Genomic DNA, 25,025 nt, shown 5'->3' with positions numbered 1-25,025 from the left:
TTATTTCATTTGTTTAGTCTAGTATTGGAGTGTATCGAGCCGCAAGCTTAGGGTTTTTTTATCGTATTATTTGTTTGATTAGTGAAGTGTTATTAGAATGCGTTTGGGTGTATATTTAAGTCTTTAGGTAAGGTTTTTTTTTTAAATTTTATTTTCTGTAAGTATAATATCTTAAATAGTCCTTTAATTGTATTTGTATATACAGTTAATTCAGCTTGAAATTGACCGCCTTCAATTAACCGCCCCTGTGCGGTGAAGACCCTGCACACCCATAGGCGGCGGCCCTGGCAACAAGTATTTCATTGCATCAACAGCTTTATGGAGGTGATTTTGGAAATCGATTAATATTTTATATACAACAACGAATGCAGTTGGACGTCAATTTCTTTGGTAACGTGCTATTCTCGGATGAGTCTACTACAAAGGACAAGTCAATAGACATAACATGCACTATTCGATCGTTAAAAATCCCAGATGGTTGCGTGAAGTAGAAGATCAATGACCTTGGTCGGTTAATGTTTGGTGTGGCATATTTGGTGATAAATTGATCGGTCCATACTTTATTAATTGTATGTTGAATGGGGAGAAGTACCGAAATTTTTAGATAACGTCTTACCAACGTTACTTGTAGATTTGAGCAAGGAAGAAAAACAAAATATGTGACTGCAAAATGATGGGTGTCGAGCACATTTTTCATATATCGCACGTGAAGTTTTAGATTGGGATTAAGCTGGGCGATGGATTGGAAGGGGAGGTCCAATTTCCTGACCTGCCAGATCACCTGAATTAACACCTCTTGATTTTTTTTTGTGGGGCGTCCTTAAGGATAATGTTTATCGCGAAGTACCGACTACGCCAGAAAACATGAAAGAGCGGATAAGAAATGCATGCAGAAATATCTAGTAGCCAAGAAAACCTTTTAAGATGTAAAGAAAGTTTTAGCAGAAGGGTTAATAAATGTATTGACGTGGGTGGGGAAATATTTGAACATTTATTGTAAATTTTATACTTGTTGAGATACTTAAAGAGGATAAGGAAGGGAAGAGAGGAAGTCAGCAGAGATATACAAATGACTGAAGGGAGAACCTTCGTCATGGGATTGTTGGGTGGGGTGGAAGAGAGAAAACTGGGAGAGGGAGAGCGAGGGATACAAGGAGGAGAACAGATAACACTGGAAGAAATGGATGCAGTGTTGAGGGGACTGATGAGGAGAAGGGCGTCAGGAAAGGATGAGATCCAGAATGAGGCATGGTTGCAGGCGACGGAGACAATTAAGAAGAATTTATGAAAGATAATAAACTACATATGGATGGGGAAGAGGGTGGTGAGCAATTATAGAGGGATCACCCTGTTGGACACAACTTTCAAAATTTATGCAAAGATACTGCTGGGGGGGTTGGAAGAGGAAATGGAGAGTTTATTGATCTGAAGGCTGCATTCGATAACGTGGATATAGAGAAGTTGTGTGAGGAAATGAAGAGGAGAGGTATCACAGAACAACTGATAGGGACGGTGAAGGAGATGTACAAGGAGACGATGGCCAAGGTTAAAGTGGGGGAAGAGTTAAGTGAGGTATTCTGCACAACAAAAAGATTGAGACAGGGGTGCCCACTTAGTTCCACACTATTTGCAATATATACGGCGGACTTGGAATAGAGACATGCAAAGGGGCAAATGAGTGGGGTGGTGATAGGAGAAACAAAGGCTAGAGAGGCGGTATAGATGAAGAGGATGATGAGATCCCTGGAAAGATATTTTAAGGCGAAGGGGTTGGAGGTAAACGTCGGGAAAACAAAGATAATGAAGTTTTGCAAACGGGGGAGAAGAAAGAAGGAGGAACGTCTGAGGACGCACGGCTAAACCCAAAACTTTGTAGTTCTAGGCCTAGTGTTAGTTCTAGTTTTAATGCAATAAAAATATGCAACATAGTGATATCTTATGCTAACTAGCGCTACCTACCGCTGTCGTTTGTAAAATGGATAAGATGACAGATGTTAATCTATTTGTAGAGTCTCTGAAGATGGCCAATGGCCGAAACTAGTTAGACTTAAATTCTATATAAAATAAAAGACATAAACTTTTAATTTTATACTAACATCTAAAAAACGACGCTGGAACGAAATTTCTACTTTTTCTATTGTAGAATTTCTAGGTGTACCTCAGTCGGTTCTTAGACGTATGATGCAAATCGGACTTGAAATCGTATAACGTGATTGGCGCTTAGTTTTATCCTTTAAAACAAATAGTATTTTAGGTCTTTCGGTATTCTGCATTTACACCTTTACCTACCAGACACCATGAAAATCTCCAAAAACGATAAAATGTCGCTTAGTCAAGTTTCCTTAATATTTTCAGGTTTTGTACTACTTCAATAAATCAACTTACTGCAAAACATTTTAAATCATAATTCAAAAGATAACATAAAAATTTAGCTGTATTTTTTTCTATGGGACTCGGAATATTCAAATAAATTACTTAAAGTTAGCGCCTTGTTATGCTGGTCTACCATTTACAAGGGTGTCGATCTCTTCCTCGTTTGTTCTCCTCTGTGTATAACGTGGCCATACCATGTCAAGCAGTTTTTACATATGAATTTCCTTTATTGTCTAGCATTCTGCTCCATATAGCATAACAGGTTTTACTGCCATCTTACACTTTTGTGCGAAATAGCATATTCGGGTCGCATAGCACTCCAGTTAAGGATCGCCATTTCTGCCAGGCTACGCCAACTTTGCTACACATCCACGTTATTAGAGATCACAGATACTAAAAGTGTGCGATTTTCGGAACTTGATCAGGTTAATACATGGTAGTCTTACTAGCTGACCCTTGACCAAAACAGCATTCCAAGTGCTCCTTCTTTGATTTGCTCACTTTGAGTCCAGCAATTTGTAAAGTATTGATTCATAAGGAGAGTGTGCTTGGTTGGAGTATGACGATAAAGACGGTGTCATCTGCATAAAGTAGATTCCAAGGTAGTAGTTCTAGGATGTTTTTCGACTGAGACCGACTGGAAACCTCATTCTGGTATGAATATTTTGATACATATCTTGTATTAAATGTATGTAACATTTAGGCAAATGTTGTGCCTTCTCGAGGTCTATGAATATTAAATGTAGAATGTAAAATTAAATGAAGGAATGTGATTGTCTAACTAAAAGGGTAATAAATAAATAATATTAAAAGTGTAATGTTTTAAAATTTAGTCCATATTATTAGTATGTAGATTAATTTATTTTTAAATATATAAAATATCAAAATAATAAAAAGTCAATGTTAGAAGACATTTACATTTTTTAATCTTTATCATTATTATCTAATTATTTAAATAAGTCGAGATTAATAAAGCCTAAGTGTTATCTCCAGTGATCCCATTCTTTTGATCCAGCTTATTTCCTTGGGTTTTCACAGTATATATAAAAAAGGTTAACACATCTTTTTCTTTTACAGGTATTTGTTTAAAATGCTTCATCAATTGCTAAAAAGCGAATAAAAAAGATGAAAACTTAAACTATTTCTGATAATATCCAATTTTTTTTAATACATCCACACTCTCAGCGAGAAAGCTCATCATGGTGAGAATATGGCTCATGGCGAAGAGTGTTAAATTGGATCAAAGCCATTCTACTCATATTATAATGTTTTAAAGATTCAAAAGTGAATTATGATTAAATTACAATATATATTTTATTCATTAACTTTGTTTCAATTTAACTTTCTTCATATTTCTTATAGTTTTTAAGCTTCCAATGGTTAGCATGAATTTTGATACATCTAGCATTCTTCTGTAATTAAACAAAAATGTTTTTGTACTTACATCAGCCAGTTGGAGTTTATTCAATCCGGGTCTCATGGAGACCTTATAATGCTTTTTGTACCTCCTTAAAGTATTTACTTGAAGTTGATATAAATCCACCTCAGGGACATCGGTGTCTGTTTCATTACTATCATCCTCTGAATCTTTCCTTCTTCTTTTATTCCGTGCAGATTGAATAATCATTTTGTGGAAATCGCAAATATATGTATGACCAGCCTGAAAACAAATCAATAATTTTATTATTTTAAAATTATAAGTAAAATAACTTATGACTAGAATTTATACAAAGTAAAAAATTAAATAACAAAGTTGAAAAAAAATATTTTTTTGCATGTCAGATGAACAACAAGATTTCCAGCAAAATAGATCTATCTTCATTATAAGACAAGTGATAGAAAACTTAATTGAATACGACTGAGTATCAACCTAAGAAATCAGGGTGATTGCAGGTATAAGGCAAGACAGTCTTATAATTAGCCCATATTTGTTTAATCTTATAATGAACAAAACTGAAACTGGCACACAGAAATGAGAATCTTAAGAAGTATAAAATAACGAAGATATAAAATCCTCTAGATACACCTAGATGTAAAACCCTCTAGATATAAAATTAGTTGTAACAAAGCAGGAAAAAACATAGCAATTGTTTCAAATATCTGTGCAAAAAGTTTCCAGATTGAAGCGAAGTTGAAAGAGAATATTTGTTGCAATAGTGCATCAAATGATAATGATAGTTATGATCACTGTGAGCCAAACATAAGAAGTGTTCTACAAACGAAGTTAAGACTATAATATAAATGAAATGTTAGAAATGTTATAACATATTATTGGTAAGCTTTATAAGCTTCATCATCAAACTAAGCCAATGAAGAAAAAGCTGTCACAAAAAGTGAAGATAAATTTCTGCAACAAATTAATGCACTTTTGAGTTTACCTATAGTAGATAAAAGTTTTGATTCTATTATTTAGTGGAAAGACCATAGAGTACTGTACCCCGAATTAAGCAAAATAGCTCAAAAATATGTGTCAAGCCTTGCAAGTAGCGTTTGTAGCAAACCCACATTTTTTTAAATATGTAATTTTTGAAGACCAACAAATCTAGATCAACTCCAATCAACGCAGATAAAATACTTTTTATACACCACAATTTAATACAATTTTGAGTATTGACCCATATTTGTATTTTTATATTTCCATATTTTTTTACTAAAATGTAATTACTAAATTTTATAACAAAATTTTATATAAGAAATTTTTGAATTTACTAAATGACACCAGATCTACAATCAAATGATCAGATCCGCCAGAACAATGTCAAGGCTGGATTTTAGTGCCATCCCTACTTATGTGGTAGAGATTTTCAGTTGATTTTGACAATTAAATTTTCAGATTAAAGATTTTTGTCAATATATGAGCTGTTTTTTTCTGAAAGTGGCATATAAGTCCATTTTTTTCATGTATATCTCTATTACATATCTCTATCTAATATTTCGATATTTAAGGGTTTGAATTTGAGTTAATTTAAAAATATTGGTAAACGTTAATATGTTCGAGTGATGTTTTTCCAAATGGAAAAATACCACTTTCAAAAACAATACACTTAGTCACGAAAGTACAGGCTAGAAATTCGTATTTATGAACAAAATAATTATTTATTTATAACCGTTATGAAACATTTTACATATTTTCAACGATTGATAATGATTTAAAATTAATGGTTATTTATATTACAAGTGGGCTAGAAACATAATTACTGTACGAGTGTGGAGAATTACAGTCGTGTAATCACACGAGTACTGTAATTATGCTCTAGCCCATGTGTGATATACAGCATTTTATCTACGACTGCTAAAAATTACTAAAAAATCAATTTCTTTAGAAAAGTCTATTTGACATTTATAAAAATATTTTGAAATGATTGTTGACAATTTTGAATTGTCAGTTTCAACAACATGTTTACTTATCTGGAATAATTGTTTTGAAATGTAAAAACATAACAATTAATGTTTATAATAAATAATATTGTTTCTCTGTAAGTGGTAAACTGGTTTCAATAAATTAAGTCTGTTCTGATTAGGCTAAAAATGCGTTACTTAACCTTCGAGCGGGCGCGCTCGATTTTGTAACACGAGCGGGCGCGCTGTGTATAAAATTTATAACACAGGTCCGTATCAATTTTCGAGCGAGCGCGCTCGGTTTTATAACATATGCGCCCGCTTATGTTATAAAATCATACATTTTATGACAACGGGTTCGCATTAATAAGTATAAGGTTATTAAAAAACACACATTTTATTTGGTAAAAAGGCTGAAGGGATTTCTCGTTTATTCTTTTTTATTCAGTGTTAATTTCTTCTGTAGTAAATAATCTGCTAGAGCTACGCTGGTATAGTAGTTGACAGTAGTAATTTCATTTCTGTTTGAATTTTCTATTGGTTTTACCAATCGCTTTACAATACCCATCGGTTTGTTAGATACCATATATAGACCATCTCGTTGCTTGCTGCAATAAATTTCTATGTTGTATGTATAAAAAGTTTTCGCGTAGCAAGGTGCATATATTTTTATCCCCTATTTAGCAGGTTTGTTTGGCATATACTGTATCCATGCACATCTACTTCGGAAAGGATGCAACATTTCCCCTATTGTGACGAATTCACCTAACTTGAAACACGCTGTTTTCTAGAAAAATTTCGAAAAAACACCGAATTGCTGCTAATTTGTCAGTTTTACGCCTATCCACTCTTGTAACTTTATCATCAAAGCGGAGAGATCGAGTTAAAAACAAAAATCGTTTGTAGCTCATCATTGCTCTAACAATTTGAATGCCTGTTCCATCACTGCTCCAAATTTCTTTTACATTGGCAAAACGTGACTTTTTAATACCTATTAAGAAAAGTATTCCCAAATAAGCCAATAATTCGTTTATGTTGGTATCTTTGATATCTCTGCTTCGTGTGTAATCACGATTTGATCTCAGAGATTCTATATAAGTATTTGTATGTGCCACAATATTTTCAAGCATTATACTATCGATAATTTTTTGAAATAGTTCTAATTCACTAAGATTTTTTACACCACAAGTAGGACCTGAAACATCTTTTATTATCTTAATATTTTTTTTTTTTGACATTGTCTTTTCCAACATAAAAATCTTCTATACATGTTTCAATACTGCCTTCATACTCTTCAGAAGAATTATCCACTTCAGATGCGCTGTCGAAATTATTTACTTCAATTTCTTCATCACTCATATCACTTCTTCTTCACTATCTTTTTCTTTTTTCGGTTTATCAAATAGTTCTTGAATGTTGTTTTCAATGTCACTTTTAGATAATATTTCTTGTACTGCCATCATTTATATAATAGATAAAATTTTAACACTTGTTATATTTTAACACATTCAATATTTTTTCAACACAATTTTTTGCATAAAAAGACTTCTTTTCGCTCCAACGACACTTTACACAATGACTATAACGTGGATCTCTAAACTTATGTATTGACAACCGTATTCTAAATATACCCCGAAATCTTCCGAGGATTACCTACTCATAAAAACTAATCGTAAATAACTCCTAAAAAATAAATACGGCCTGTGCAAACAAACCCTCATGGTGTTTTAAAATTTAGTTTCCGATGCCAACAGACCTCTTATTTACACGCAAAAAACCTTTGAATATATTGAATATTTATACAAACTAGCGAAAAAATTGAAAGGATTGAAATATTGAAAAGATGAAGAAAAAAATTCCGATTCCGACAAAATTTGCATTACGGACCTGTATTTTTCTAAAGTCAGCAAACAACCCGAAAACCTTTATATATGACTCGAAACGTGTTTATAATACATTTACACCATAAATTCATCCCATAATATCAATACGGCCTTATCAATCAGCAATTAATGTGTAAATTTTTTATGTTTTACACCTTTTTATGCCATAAAAACGACGCCAATAGTTTTTTTTCTTTAATTTTCTCATCGTAATGTTAAAAATACATGGTTACACGAATACATTACCGTTAAATCGTTTCAAATGCATTATATAAGGAAATATATTAAAAAAAAGAAGATTGTGATAAATTTTATAACAGCGCGCCCGCTCGAAGGTTAATGAAACCAGTGCGGTAATGAACTTCATTACGTAACTCAAATCACCTCAAATGAGTGCGGTAATGATAACTTATCCAAGCAGTCGTAGATAAAATATATTATGATTCTAGTAAGAATTAAAAAAGATAACAAAGATAAATTACTTTTTCTGATCACACGAAAGTGTTCGTACAACGAATTATTAATAAAATAACTGAAGAAAAATCCTATTAAATAAATAACTAGTGTCGTGTCGGTCCACCTTTCTGCTCTAAAACAGTTTTGCATCGACGATAAGTCTCTAGTAACATCGGGCGCAATATTCTCCCATTCTTTCAAAATCACTTCTTTAAGGGAGGCTTTGCCCATTATCCTATTTTTTCTCACTCTTCTTTCAATTTCGTCCCATAAATGTTCTATGGGATTTAGGTCACATTATTATTAGTTTTGAAGTTTTTTATGATATATTGCACTGTAGATCGTGGTTTATTAACAAGTTTTGAGATTGTGCTCAACGATTTCCCCTCGTTTTTGAATTTAACAATTAAATTTCTTAATTCTTCGCTAGTTTCTTTTCTATGGGCGCTCATTGTAAATTAATGTTGTAAATGTGATGCAACTGTCGCACTGAACATGTCTTAACAAGTCAAAGTTTACGATATACCAAAGTTAAACGAAGTGAACCGAAAATTAACAATCGGCAAATCATCATAATGAAGTAAGATCAGTGTCGTATCAGTGTACGAACATTTTCATGACATCAAAAAACGATATTTTTTTAACTTATTTAAATAGAATATACTTTATTTTATCCATAAAACGTTATTAACTGTTTTATATTATACATTTCGGTAACGAAATGTAGCAAAATTTATAAATAATCGGTTATTTTGTTGTTTTTTCACCTGTACGAAGACTTTTGTGACTAAGTGTATATTATAAGAAATAAAAACAAGAGTAAATTAAAATCCATATTTTTATAGACAAATAAAAATGGCTTTACTCAAATGGATTTTCAATATAAAAAATAATAATTAAAATGAAGAGATTGAAATGCACGAGTAACCAAGAATATTAAGAATTAATTTCAGTTATATTAAAATGGCGATATAAATAAACTAGTGTGAAATGTAAATTACTTCGCTAAGATAACAAAAAATAAAAAAAATATATATTTTAAACTTAATTCATCTTTACAGTTAGCATAGTAAAAGTATTCATAGTAAATAGGTGAAATGTAAGGCAGTAAACTCATCATATCGCTGTATTTCTCTATTGTTATAAGTCTTAAAGTTGTATACAGTGGCAACATAGTAATTTTGCTGAGGTTTTTAGGTTAATAAAAAAATTATTTTAAATGGAACATTTTCTTCCATACTAGTTTTGTAAAATATTTTGTGCAGTTCATCCCTTTCAAACCTCACCCAACATATTTTCAGTCAGTTTGCAAGTTCTCCATTCCTATCTTTTTTCCTATTTAATATTGCTTCTTCTAGACATTTGATTGACACAAAATCTTCTCTTTTCATTTCATACAAAATGAAGCTATTTTTTTTTCGGTAAATTTTTATTGCATTATAATAGTCTTGAGCAGTATATAACTAATCCTTTTTCTTTAATGCTGTTTACACAACTCTAAAATCTGTCGTTTGGAAGAAATAAATGATCCGACAATAAAAATTTGTGGTCAATAACGTTTCAGTTATTATCCGCTGATTGAACAATCCTTAACCACATCAGTGTGAGCTCAATATTTCGGTTATGTCACTGTATGCTACAATATGATCTTAGGTTGTAACTTCTAAATGTGCTTCAGGCAGCAATATATACACATATGAATTTTGTAATCATGAAAATTATGGAAACCTTCATTGCGAACATATATACATATTTCGCTTATAGTATGCAACAGAAACTGATAATTTGCGATATGGAAGTGCCTTTTGTAGATCAAAGGAAAATACGAAATATTTATCTGGGTTCATTCCTAGGGGAATGTGTTGTAAAAATGTAAATTGATATAAGTACAAAACAGGGTTGTACCTTGAACCAACGCACAGAAGCGAATTAGTTAAAAATCTTGGCCAAAAAGATATTTTTGTCAATTTTTTACTTCAAAATTGGTGGAAATTAAAAAATATCTATACAATTAACAAGGATAAAGTATTTTATGATATACTGCTATTTTACTTAATTGTATCTACCTATATTTTTATATACAGGCTGGTCCGTTACTAATGAAACACAAAGGAACAGGGAATTCCTTACATTAAATTGTCACGATTTAACCCAATTTATGGTAGTAAAATACAGATGATTAAAGTTAATACGTTATCTTCGCTTTTCTTTAATAATTTTGTTTTCTTTTACATTATGGCCATGAAAATTGGTATATTACCATTTTTTAAGACGATAAATAATAATTTGGTATTAGTTTTGATTTATCGTTCAGATGGCGCCGCCTGCCTTAAAAAACCCCTTTCAAGTAGACATATCTTTTTAATCGTTAAAATTTTTGCAACTCACACAACTTAAAACAGTTTTTCAGACATTTTTACATAAGTTTGGTATACCTACCAATCTTCTTTAAAGTTCCCCGTTTCCAAGATAATCACTGTTTAAGGGCACTTTGCAAAATTTAGTTATGCTCACAAGGGAAGTGTCACAACTGTGTCTCACCGATTTCGATGCAATTTGGTACAGTCATAGAATGGGCCAAAATAAGGTTCGCACATTTTTTTATACGTGCGGTAAAAGCCCCTGGGGCGAGTTATAGGGGTTGAAAGTTTGGAGAAAAAGTACGTTTTCACTTATATTTTAAAAATGAAAAGTGCTATCAAAATTTGGTAAATTGTAACTGATATTCATTTTAAAAGAGCTTTCTTTTGATGTATCACACATATACCAGAGGGTTAAGAAGGGCGAACTACCCCTATTTTTTTGGAATTATTTAAAAACCACCCTATCGATTTTGGCGGCATTAAGTATACTTCCAGCACGTTCAAAAATATTAGTTAAGGGTTTTTTCCCATTCGCTCTAGATCATCCCCAGCGAAGTTACGGGGGTTAACATGTAACCACTTTTCGTAAGAATGATGTGATAAAATTGTCAGGTATTTTGAAAATACTTTAACAAAACCGTAAATTAGTCGCACAATAAAATGTTTAATGTAAAATAAGGCATAATACACCATTTAGGGGTGGTTGGGGTTAACCACCCCCTTAAAAATTAATTCTATCCCGGGCATTACTTGTTGATTACGGCGAAATTTGGTACTGTGTTTGTTTTATATAGTTTATTAGTTTATTTTTATTCTACATAATGTTGCCAAAAATACACCTACCAAAAAAATTTTGGCACAATATTTGTTTTTTTAGTGCCGCTTGCTAAAGGTCATTTCTCAAAATAGTTTTTTCTAGTATAAAAGAACGTGTGCCCAGTGGGTAGATTTTAGTTTCAGAGCAACTGACAGAAGCAATGGTTACAATAAACCCAATAAACGTTTTAAATTTGCTAATGACAGTTTTTACTGTTATGAATATTCCCCAGACTCCTGTAAATGAAGCAGAAGTTAGTTTAAAAGAAAATATACAGCGTATTTTAATGGAAAGTATGGAAGACTACAATATGCAAATTGAAGACGAAACTGTATTAATTTTCGATTCATCCAATGGCATCAATGACGGTCAGCAAATTATTGAAGACCAGGATACAACTGACAGGTTTGTAGAAGATACTGATGCTCATTGTCCATTGAAGGATGACATCGACTACGAGTACAAATTAGAGGCGGTAAATTACTGGACAAGTGGGAAGAAAGGTTATTTGAAACTAGAAACCGTAAAAAACAAATACCGAAAAGTAACGTCAAAGACCCAATTGCACAGATGGTCTAAATATATTGAAGAAAGAGGGACATACAAAGAAAAATTAGCAGAAATTACCGAATTTGTAATTAATCAAGCGAGAGCCGCCGTAGATAATAAATTGCCACTACATGATATTGATATACGCAGATGGGCTATACAAGCTAGAAATGAAAAGAATTTATCTCCTCAACTGTTCAAAGCATCTCATAGCTGGGTGCAACGTTTTAAGAAAGCAAATCGGTTAGTAAGCCGAAAAATAACAAAATTTCTATCCCAAAAACAAATTGGAAATGTTGATCGAGTAAAAACTTTAGCAAAAGATTTCGTTAAAGAGGCAAAGCTACAAATCCAAATATATGGACCTGAAAACACCTACAATTCGGATCAGAGCGGTTTTAACTTGGAATTCCATTCGGGAAGAACATTAAGCGATTTAGGAGTTAAAACCGTAGAAAGTGTGGTCCAGTCGGTGTCATCTACAACGCACAGTTACACAATTCAACCCGTAATATCTGCTGATGGGAAACTTCTTTCTCCACTTTTTATTGTTTTAAAAGAACCCTCTGGCAGCTTTGGACCGAGGGTAGCAAATACAATGTTTAAAGCAGACAATATATACGTTTTGGCATCAAAATCTGGAAAGTTAACTTCAGAACACATGAAAAATTGGCTCCAAAATGTATATTTTCCAAATACTGGTTCTAAATCATTATTATTATTAGATTCTTGGAGTGGCCATTGTCCTGAAGTTATTAGTGAAATAACTCCATCAGGTACTAATTTTAAACATTTATCTATACCTGCAGGGACAACAGGTCAAATACAGCCCCTAGATGTATTTGGTTTCAGAATATGGAAAAATTTTATTAGAAGATTCTCTGATCAGATTATTCTTTACCAGTATGATGTCAATTTACATCAGAGGGATAACATATTAAAATTGCAATCGTTGACGCATAACCAGTTGGCTTCCCCTCGGTTTATAAATGTTTTTAAATACGCATGGTTTGCAAGTGGCTATATAGAGGAGAGACCAGACCATTTTGAAAATCCCGTGGAAGTTTGCTTTTCGAGTGAGAAGCCAACGTGTGATATCTGTGGGGATATAGCGGTCATAACATGTGCATGGTGTAAAAAATCCTTATGTTTAAAACATTTTTTCCACGACTTTCATTTTTGCCAACACTACGTAGAATAAAAATAAATTTAATATTGAAAATTAATATAATACATAAAAAACGTCAATTAGTAATGTAGAATAAACTTCTTTGGTATATTGAACTATTTTTTTTGTCAGTTGCTTTTTAACTCATAAATAAATAAAATATCTTATTTATCTAGTAGTTTTATATTTATTATTTAAAGAAAATGAGGGTAGTTTACCTCGTGGAACATCGATAGATAGATTTTTAAAAAACAATACCACAGTTACGATGGCAGTTTTCATCTTCGAGGTATAAACAAAAAACTACCCCTAATTTGTAACCCTTATAACCATTTTCAAAAATTTTTACTTCAAATATAAAACAAACACAGTACCAAATTTCGCCGTAATCGACAAATAACGCCCGGGATAGAATTAATTTTTAAGGGGGTGGATAACCCCAACAACCCCTATATGGTGTATTATGCCTTATTTTACACTAAACATTTTATTGTGCGACTAATTTACGGTTTTGTTTAAAGTATTTTCAAAATACCTGACAATTTTATCACATCATTCTTACGAAAAGTGCTTACATGTTAACCCCCGTAACTTCGCTGGGGTTGATCTAGGGCGAATGGGAAAAAACCCTTAACTAATATTTTTGAACGCACTAGAAGTATACTTAATGCCGCCAAAATCGATAGGGTGGTTTTTAAATAATTCCAAAAAAATAGGGGTAGTTCGCCCTTTTTAACCCTCTGCTATATGTGTGACACATCAAAAGAAAGCTCTTTTAAAATGAATATCAGTTACAATTTACCAAATTTTGATAGCACTTTTCGTTTTCAAAATATAAGTGAAAACGTACTTTTTCTCCAAACTTTCAACCCCTATAACTCGCCCCAGGGGCTTTTACCGCACGTATAAAAAAATGTGCGAACCTTATTTTGGCCCATTCTATGACTGTACCAAATTGCATCGAAATCGGTGAGACACAGTTGTGACACTTCCCTTGTCAGTAAACATTAGTTATCGTTAAAAATGATTCTATTTGGTCAATCTGGGAAGTTACGTTATATGTTTTACAAGTTCCTCTTTTTGAACAGTATATCGCTCAAGTGTTTTCCTTCGTTATGAATGCATTGCCGAATGCGAGTTCGGAAGTTCGCCATTACACTAATCAACATTTCTTGAGAAATACGAGCAACCTCTTCTTGAATCGTTTGTCGTAGGGCTGGTAGAGTCCTCGGATGATGTTTGTAAACTTCAGTCTTAAGAAACCCCCATACAAAAAAAATCACAGGGAATAAGGTCTGGAGATCGTACTGGCTAGTGGATGTTCAAGCAAAGACATGAAGCGTTCTGGAAACAGCTGTCTCAGTTCTTGAAGAGATCTCCTGCTTGTGTGAGCAGTGACCCCGTCCTGCTGAAGCCACACATCCTGTTGAATCTGTATCGCATTGAATAGTGGTGCCATAAGCATTTGAATATATTGATCCGAGTGAACAGTCACTGCCACTCCTCCTTCTTCAAAAAAGTACCGGCCGATGATCCCGACACTGTTTATCACTCACCACACGGTAACACGTCTATGCAGACGCTTTTCATGGAGTTCCCGAGGGTTTTGTGCACTCCAATAATGGTAACTTCCGAACTCGCATTCGGCATTGCATAGATAACGAAGGAAAACATAATAACGTAACTTCCCATTCTGTAGATTCCATTCGTGTTAATACAGTTTCGTTAATTTGTACCATATGTTTTTTATTCAACCTTCAAATTAGGGAGGGAGTTTCGCCGCAGCCTGTATAAATTTTACCCATCTGTATCTTCGTTATTATTAACAAGTGGACTAAGATAAATTGGGTTAAATCGTAATGATTTAATGTAAGGAATTCACTGTTGCTCTGTGTCCATCATTAGTAACGGACCATCCCTGTATAAGACTTATGGTTAATAATTTTCAAGAAAAAATCTTGCAAATAATAAATTGAATTGACGCAATCACAACTCTTAATATTTTACCGAAAACTTAGCATGTCAATTCAATTTTTTAATTTCTTTCTAAAATTATTAACTTTAGAACGCTAACATCTCATACTAAAATTAATAGTGTTTCAGAAAATAAATTGTAATTTTGGTTAGAAACTTTTTTGTGCACACCTATATTATATCAATTTAATGGTGAAAAAGTATCCCTTTATGTTTATTTTCTAACTGCAAATGCGCTCCCCAAACAAACAGCACATAACAGAATTATGATTTTTGTCCGAACTTTATACACAACTATAATAAAAATTTATTTTAAGTTAAAACCGCAAAATACCGCAAGAATTTCTAGCAAAATCTACAATCGTAGGCCTTATACTACAACACGTATACAATATTACTTTTGAACAATGTTAAACAATTTTTTTTTGCCCATCTAAATATCGTAAAATAAATTATTTTCTCAATTTCAACATATGATGTAATCAAACAATATTACAAAAAAACTAATAACCGAATTGTTGCTTTCTGTATATTATACAATTCTACTTACCGCCAGCAATAGGTTCTATGATAAATTTTCCAAATACATAAAAAAAGTGTAAAGGAAAAAATTAATTAAAAACCGCAATTTTTACCGACGTTTTATCTAGGTGATAACTGTTTACTAAACAATCAATTGACAACTAAAATATTTTGGCGGCGATTGTTACAATAATTATAAAGAATGTGTTTCAAGGCACCTTGGGGTTTACTTAATCAAATAGCAATAATTGCATTTTCAATCTTATTCCTTAAATTTTTCCAATTTTGGCCAAAATTTTTAAAAAATTCGCCTGTGTGGCAACGTTGAATGTACCTTGGACTAATTAGTAACTACACCTAATTTTATTTATCTACATTATTATTAACAATAATAAATAGATAATAAAATGTGACAAGTACCTACCATTATCAACAGGATAGAAATAAACTTTGAAAGTATTTCATAGATATATTTTTAATTACAAAACATTGTCTTGACTGAAGTCAACTGAAAAGATAATTTGTTCTTCTTATCCATTTTATTAACTATTCTGTTACATAATCTTTTTCTTGAATAGAGCGGTTGTTTACAACTTTTTCGATTTTTCTGCTCTACTCAATTCCAAGTGTCTTTGTGGATCATCATCTGATGAACTTTCTTTCTTGTTTCTCTTTTTTTTACAGCTTCTCAATTTCTTCAATTTTTTTCTTCTGTTTATTTCCTTTAACATCATTTTTGCTTTAATTAATTTTGATTGTTCTTCAATATCATTCTTTTCTGGCGCGTCTGTTAATATGCGAGTCTTTCCCTTTCTCTACCTCTGTTTTGTTTCTGGGAGCTGCTTTAAGGAATGGTCTAATTACTTCGAGAGATATCAAGTAGTGATGGAACGGATAGTGATTTTACGAAAAGCCGGATACCGGATATTCGGCATCTCCTTCGGCCGGATATCCGGTTATCCGGCATATCAACCGGCCATTATGGTTATGAAATGATTGCCACATTATTGCGATATTTGAATAAAAATGAAATTAATAAGAAAGTTGATAAGATATGCTTTTTTGATGCTGATTTAACTCACGAACCAACTCTAAAAAGAGGATACTTTAATTAATAATTGGCGATATTTCCACAAGGATCCCTCAACAAATTAATTTTATAGCGAATTTTGAAAGTTATCGATAAAAATTGCAACATCGAGAATTTTATCAAAACTTCAAATATTGTTTTTTCAAAAACTGAACTGTTGGTTCATTGGAAAGAGGACACTTTTATTAACACTTTGGGAAAAATTCCATACTCATATTCCAAGAACTGGATTTTATACGAATTCTTAAAATTTAATCGGCGAAGTTCGAAAAAATTGTCGATTATTTAAAAAATTTATTTCTCAAGAACTAAAAGTGATTTTTCAAAACGGGTTTTGCATTAAAAAGAGGATACTTTAATTAATAATCGAAAGTGATAACCGCGACAGTTCTTTTAGTAATGAATGTGATGATGAATTACAAGAGAAAAAAACTAGACGAAACTGCAACAAGAGATTTTATATGTATATCGTATTGGGATTGTTACAATGAGGTTGCTAATAATAAATAAAGTTGTATTAAATGAAAAAAGTCCTATTGGGGTTGAACTGGATTATTATCTGCAGTGTCCAACACCTAAAAGAGATACTAATTCCTGTGAATGGCAATCGATTGATTTTTTCTACATAAATTACTTGCTCAGTTCCTTCTTATCGACAGATTCGTATTGATTGTAAAAGCTTTCGAAAATGCAATACCGATCATTTCGGAAATATCGTAAATTCCAATATGTTTGCCTGGATTGTTTATCAACCACTGGTTTGAAGCTTGGTTGTAATAAATTAAGTAATAAGGTACACGTTTATTACATGTACCAAGGTACAAACATGTTATTGGTCTAAGGTACACAATTGGTAACATTTTTGAAAACTTATTCCTGTTTTATTAGATTATGTTTACAAGCATCTCTGTTGGTTTTAAATTAAAGAGAAATGAACACAGAACTTACCGGACCAAAACTTTTAACTCAGCTTGTAATGTAGATTCAAAATATTTAGTTTAATCAAACATAAAAATTTACTTTATGATATTAAAAATATTAAGTAAATATTAAGTTTGTAGATCCTTGTTTTGTAAGTAAAATTACTACCGGTTCAAGGTACAACACATTCCCCTACTAAGTTTTGATCTTCTTTTAAAGTTTTCCAAGCCAGTTCTGCATTGCTTAAATGTATGCTATGTTAAAGTGTCTAAAAAGCTGATTTTTTCATTCAGGATTTTGGTAGCTTTAATTTTTAATCGCATTTTTGACATGTATCTTTATGTGGGTGATGAAAACTTAAATTAAAATTATTCTTAAAAATTTTCCTATACAGGGTGATTTATTAGCTTTTTCATTTTGCTGTAAGGTTTAATTATTATATATAAGAAGAAACTCAAAATGTACGTTTATAGCACTGTAGAGTATGCTGATATAATTTTCGTGAATAGTTTTTGCAATCTCGACAATCAGTACGAGAATATCAAGAAAGATTTCCACAGCGTCATATGCCATGTTATTCAGTTTTTAGCGATTCTTTCAGAACACTCGAGCAACAGGTAATCCTGTTCCAGCAAAAGGTATTCGACCGCATGTAGTTAATGTAGAGGACGAAGAAGCAGTAATTAATGCTGTCATTGATAACCCTTCCATCAGCACTCAAAGAATAGCACACAACATACATGTAAGTCAAAATTTTGCATGGCGGGTATTGAACCGCGAAGTCCTTCATCCCTATCGTAAATAGAATGTTCAAGCTCTACAGCTAAGAGATAATCAGCAACGGTTAGCATTTTGTGAATGGTTATTGCAGCAACATGCCCAAAATAATGACTTCATTTCAATTGTTCTGTGGACAGATGAATCATGTTTACACGGGATGGTATAAATAATTACCATAATGAACATATCTGGGCATTACAAAATCCGCATGCGATTAGAGTAAAGAAATTTCAACAACGTTTCAGCATCAACGTTTGGGGTGGAATATTTAACAACAATTTACTAGGCTTGCATGTACTTGATAGACGTTGAACGCTGCAAATTACAGAGTTTTTGTGAACAATACACTTTTTGGTTTACTTGAAGATATACCTCTTAATGAAATTCAAAATATGTGGTACCAGCACGATGGTGCCCCACCTCATCGCGTAAGAGTAGTAGTCGAATGGTTAAACCAATATTTTCCAAACAAGTGGATTGGTAATAATGGTCCATTTGCTTGGCCACTTAGATCCCCCGACCTTAATCCATTGGATTTCTACTTATGGAGTTAAATGAAATAAATTGTGTATCAAGTGGAAATTAACACACAAGACCAGTTATTAGACAGAATACAATTCAGACATTTGTATTATTAAACAGAATACAAACGGCTGCTATGGAAATAAGAAATCAACCAGACCTTTTAATTCGGCTGAAGAAATCTTTAATTCGTCGTTTTGAACAATATTTGTAATATTTGTGTTTAAAAAAAAATGTTGCAGTTAATTATGATATAAAAATTTCGTAAATAATTGAAATAGGGCATAATATTATGTTCATTATATCGCTGCCCCAGGAGAATATGGACGTAACTGGAAATCGGTAAATTTTACAAGAGACGCAAAAAACGAAATCGTTTTTTTTTAATTTGTGTGATTCTAACAGTTTAATTTGCTAATTGTTATCAATAAATGGTAATGGCGTTTTTTTAGCGGATAAATAGCAATATTCTGCGTTAGTTTACGCGAGTAACTCATTTTTAAAAAAAAATTGCAGTTGCGTCCGTGTTTTACTGAAGCAGCGATATGTCAAAGTTTGATGGTGAACTAATAAATCACCTTGTATATTTGCTTGCTGAGAAATGTTGTATTGTTGTCTTTGCACTTTTCAACATACAAATTGTACATTTTTACATAACATACAAGTTGTAATAATCAATAATAATTGCAGTAAGAAAGTTCTTTTAATTATAATAATTAGGAATGGACTTATTTCACTTTAAAAAAAACATTTTTGTGGTAACATTTGATAGCCAAAATTCGTTTGTTAATTTTATGAGAAAAACATACTCAATTGATGTATGATTATAAATATGGAAAGAAGATTACCATTAACTCATTGTTTTTAAGAAGTGGACTTATACCACTCTCAAAAATAACACCTCATAAAATTATCTCTTTGATTACAATTTTAAACAATGCCTTCTTTATTTCTCAATAAACCTGTTTTGTGTCATCAAATTCTATTTCATCATCCATTCTATGAAATGTAATAAGAAGTGAAAGCGTTTGGTTTGGATATATGCTAATATATTCCCTCCTGCATGGTAAAAAAAGGGTTTATAAACTATTTAATATCTTAGCTAAATGAGCATATCAATGAGAATATCATAACAACCTTGCTGCAAATCTATTTTACTTTATTTATTACATTAAAATGTAAATAAGGATGGCTTCAGGCAAATTTTTATTGAAAGATGTTGGGTGAATATGGTGCAAATATTATCAAATATTGTCTTATTCCAGGCTGTGTGCTACAAATCATAGATTTTGATAAATACATAATCCTTGTTTAGTTTCATTTTTTAACCATTGCTTATAGAACAATTTTTCCATGATCTATAAACCTTCCATACCATTTTGCATCCATTTTAATTTAATATAAACAATTTCATTTCATATTTATTTTTGTAAAGGTGAATTCAATGTTAGAATCTTTTCCTTGCTAATTCCCTTGCTTCTCTTCTTCTCATATAATAATATTTTAATTTTTACTGTAAAATGTAGGTAAGAATGCTTAGTTCACTGAAATTTAATTCAAACAAATGTATTATTTTTGTTATCTAATAAAGTAATGCTTGCACTTAAGAGTACCTCATTCGAAAACACTTTGGTTATGATAATCTAGAGATATCCCAAATTTAATGTTATATACAACTATGTATTCATTCTATGAAATGTAATAAGATGTGAAAGTGTTTGGTTCGGATATATGCTAGTATATTCTCTCCTACATGGTAAAGAAAGGATTTATAAACTATTTAATATTTTCGTAAAATGAGCATTTTTCTATTTATCAAATAAATTGATAAAATATCTTGATGCAAATCCATTTTGCTTTACTTATTACATTAAAATGTAAATAAGATTGGTTTTGGGCAAATTTTTGTTGGAAGATGTTGGGTTAATATGGTGCAAATAATCAAATATTGTCTTATTCCAGGCTGTGTGCTACAAATCACAGATTTCTATAAATACATAATCCTTATTTAGTCTCATTTTTGAACCACTGCTTATAGAATAATTTTTCCATGTTCTATAAATGTTCCACACCATTTTGCATCCATTTTAATTTAATATAAACAATTTCATTTCATTATTTATTTTTGTAAAGGTGAATTAGATGATCTTTTCCTTGTTAATTCCCTTGTTTCTCTTTTCTTCATGTAATATTTTAATTTTTACTGTAAACTGTAGGTAAGAATGCTTAGTTCACTGAAATTTAATTCAAACAAATGGATTACTTTTGTTATCTAATAAAGTAATCCTTGCATTTAAGAGTACCTCATTTGAAAACACTTTGGTTATGATAATTTAAAGATATCCCAAATTTAATTTTATATAGTACTAGGTATCTATTCTATGAAATGTAATAAGATGTTACAGTGTTTGGTTTGAATATATGCTAGTATATTCCCTCCTATATGGTAAAGAAAGAGTTTATAAACTATTTAATGTTTTAGCAAAATGAGCATTTTTCTATTTATCAAATAAATTGATAAAATATCTTGATGCAAATCCATTTTGCTTTACTTATTGCATTAAAATGTAAATAAGATTGGTTTTAGGCAAATTTTTGTTGGAAGATGTTGGGTGAATATGGTGCAAATAATCAAATATTGTCTTATTCCAGGCTGTGTGCTACAAATCACAGATTTTGATAAATACATAATCCTTATTTAGTCTCATTTTTTAGTCACTGCTTATAGCATAATTTTTCCATGTTCTATAAACCTTCCACACCATTTTGCATCCATTTTAATTTAATATAAACAATTTCATTTCATTATTTATTTTTGTAAAGGTGAATTAGATGTTATAATCTTTTCCTTGCTAATTCCCTTGTTTCTCTTCTCCTCATATAATATTTTAATTTTTACTGTAAAATGTAGGTAAGAATGCTTAGTTTACTGAAATTTAATTCAAACAAATGTATTATTTTTGTTATCTAATAAAGTAATCTTTGCACTTAAGAGTACCTCATTTGAAAACACTTTGGTTATGATAATCTAAAGATATCCCAAATTTAATTTTATATAGCACTAGGTATCTATTCTATGAAATGTAATAAGATGTGAAAGTGTTTGGTTTGAATATATGCTAGTATATTCCCTCCTATATGGTAAAGAAAGGGTTTATAAACTATTTAATGTTTTAGCAAAATGAGCATTTTTCTATTTAACAAATAAATTGATAAAATATCTTGATGCAAATCCATTTTGCATTACTTATTACATTAAAATGTAAATAAGATTGGTTTTAGGCAAATATTTGTTGGAAGATGTTGGATGAATATGGTGCAAATAATCAAATATTGTCTTATTCCAGGCTGTGTGCTACAAATCACAGATTTCGATAAATACATAATCCTTATTTAGTCTCATTTTTTAACCACTGCTTATAAAATAGTTTTTCCATGTTCTATAAATGTTCCACACCATTTTGCATCCATTTTAATTTAATATAAACAATTTCATTTAATTATTTATTTTTGTAAAGGTGAATTAGATTATCGTTTCCTTGTTAATTCCCTTGTATTTCTTCTCCTCATATAATAATATTTTAATTTTTACTTTAAAATGTAGGTAAGAATGCTTAGTTCATTGAAATTTAATTCAAACAAATAAATGTTACTTTTGTTATCTAATAAAGTAATCCTTGCACTTAAGAGTACCTCATTTGAAAACACTTTGGTTATGATAATCTAAAGATATCCCAAATTTAATTTTATATAGTTCTAGGTATCTATTCTATGAAATGTAATAAGATGTGAAAGTGTTTGGTTTGAATATATGCTAGTATAATCCCTCCTATATGGTAAAGAAAGGGTTTATAAACTATTTAATGTTTTAGCAAAATGAGCATTTTTCTATTTATCAAATAAATTGATAAAATATCTTGATGCAAATCCATTTTGCTTTACTTATTAGATTAAAATGTAAATAAGATTGGTTTTAGGCAAATTTTTGTTGGAAGATGTTGGGTGAATATGGTGCAAATAATCAAATATTGTCTTATTCCAGGCTGTGTGCTACAAATCACAGATTTTGATAAATACATAATCCTTATTTAGTCTCATTTTTTTAGTCACTGCTTATAGCATAATTTTTCCATGTTCTATAAATGTTCCACACCATTTTGCATCCATTTTAATTTAATATAAACAATTTCATTTCATTATTTATTTTTGTAAAGGTGAATTAGATGATCTTTTCCTTGTTAATTCCCTTGTTTCTCTTTTCCTCATGTAATAATATTTTAATTTTTACTGTAAAATGTAGGTAAGAATGCTTAGTTCACTGAAATTTAATTCAAACAAATGTATTACTTTTGTTATCTAATAAAGTAATCCTTGCACTTAAGAGTACCCCATTCAAAAACACTTTGGTTGTGATAATCTAGAGATATCCCAAATTTAATATTATATAAAACTAGGTATTCATTCTATGAAATGTAATAAGATGTGAAAGTGTTTGATTTGAATATATGCTAGTATATTCCCTCTTATATGGTAAAGAAAGGGTTTATAAACTATTTAATGTTTTAGCAAAATGAGCATTTTTCTATTTAACAAATAAATTGATAAAATATCTTGATGCAAATCCATTTTGCTTTACTTATTACATTAAAATGTAAATAAGATTGGTTTTGGGCAAATTTTTGTTGGAAGATGTTGGGTGAATTTGGTGCAAATAATCAAATATTGTCTTATTCCAGGTTGTGTGCTACAAATCACAGATTTTGATAAATACATAATCCTTATTTAGTCTCATTTTTTAGTCACTGCTTATAGAATAATTTTTCCATGTTCTATAGATGTTCCACACCATTTTACATCCATTTTAATTTAATATAAACAATTTCATTTAATTATTTATGTTTGTAAAGATGAATTAGATGATCTTTTCCTTATTAATTCCCTTGTTTCTCTTTTCTTCATGTAATAATATTTAAATTTTTACTGTAAAATGTAGGTAAGAATACTTAGTTCACTGAAATTTCATTCAAACAAATGTATTATTTTTGTTATCTAATAAAGTAATGCTTGCACTTAAGAGTACCCCATTCCAAAACACTTTGGTTATGATAATCTAAAGATATCCCAAATTTAATTTTATATAGTACTAGGTATCTATTCTATGAAATGTAATAAGATGTGAAAGTGTTTGGTTTGAATATATGCTAGTATATTCCCTCCTATATGGTAAAGAAAGGGTTTATAAACTATTTAATGTTTTAGCAAAATGAGCATTTTTCTATTTATCAAATAAATTAATAAAATATCTTGATTCAAATCCATTTTGCTTTACTTATATTACATTAAAATGTAAATAAGATTGGTTTTAGGCAAATTTTTGTTGGAAGATGTTGGGTTAATATGATGCAAATAATCAAATATTGTCTTATTCCAGGCTGTGTGCTACAAATCACAGATTTCGATAAATACATAATCCTTATTTAGTCTCATTTTTTAACCACTGCTTATACCATAATTTTTCTATGTTCTATAAATGTTCCACACCATTTTGCATCCATTTTAATTTAATATAAACAATATCATTTAATTATTTGTTTTTGTAAAGGTGAATTAGATGTTATAATCTTTTCCTTGCTAATTCCCTTGTTTCTCTTCTCCTCATATAATATTTTAATTTTTACTGTAAATTGTAGGTAAGAATGCTTAGTTCACTGAAATTTAATTCAAACAAATGTATTATTTTTGTTATCTAATAAAGTAATCCTTGCACTTTAGAGTACCTCATTCGAAAACACTTTGGTTATGATAATCTAGAGATATTCGAAATTTAATGTTATATAAAAGTAGGTTGAAAATGAAAATAATAAAGAATTTAGGGGTACTTACACTACTATCAATACTCAATTGTAGTTTTCGAACAGCTTTTTGTATCCTTTTACTATAAGAGGCATTACCCGCCGGTTTAGAACACCGAATCCCAACGTCGACGAGACAACAAACTTGATCAGCGGGCCCCCTGGAGTCTTCTTCGCCGGTACTAAACCCGTTCATTGTAAAAAAATCCACAGAAAACTTTGATTTGAAAACGTAAACGTCAAAGAGGAGACATACTGGAGACGCTAGTAAATAAGGATCAAAGTCGCAGAAACAAAAACCGAACCGACCGGATCATGTGTTTCCTGTAATAATAAAAACATCAAAAACTAAAATGTCCCCAATTTTTATCGAAATCGTGGAGGAAAAAGAGAAATATAAACGTTTAAATGCGTAT

The 25,025-nt window shown here is 31.0% G+C and overlaps 1 protein-coding gene and 1 long non-coding RNA gene across 2 annotated transcripts; both read right to left on the bottom strand.

Moving 5' to 3' along the window:
* Positions 1-3,188: 3,188 nt before the first annotated feature.
* On the bottom strand, positions 3,189-24,975 carry LOC111421407 (SIN3-associated polypeptide 30). The gene is made up of 3 exons (XM_023054553.2): positions 24,641-24,975; positions 3,818-4,033; positions 3,189-3,478 (listed from the first exon to the last, which is right to left on the bottom strand). The coding sequence occupies exons 1-3, from the start codon at positions 24,803-24,805 to the stop codon at positions 3,350-3,352; spliced, it is 510 nt and encodes a 169-aa protein (XP_022910321.1). The 5' UTR covers positions 24,806-24,975; the 3' UTR covers positions 3,189-3,349.
* LOC139431687 (uncharacterized) lies at positions 15,900-24,634 on the bottom strand. The gene is made up of 2 exons (XR_011641744.1): positions 21,061-24,634; positions 15,900-20,991 (listed from the first exon to the last, which is right to left on the bottom strand). It is a non-coding gene; the product is annotated as an uncharacterized lncRNA (long non-coding RNA).
* Positions 24,976-25,025: the final 50 nt, after the last annotated feature.

Source organism: Onthophagus taurus, chromosome 11, assembly GCF_036711975.1.
Source record: "Onthophagus taurus isolate NC chromosome 11, IU_Otau_3.0, whole genome shotgun sequence".
NCBI classification, from domain to species: domain Eukaryota; kingdom Metazoa; phylum Arthropoda; class Insecta; order Coleoptera; family Scarabaeidae; genus Onthophagus; species Onthophagus taurus.
Note: the sequence above shows the minus strand (reverse complement) of the source record. Positions and strands in the feature narration are given on the sequence as shown.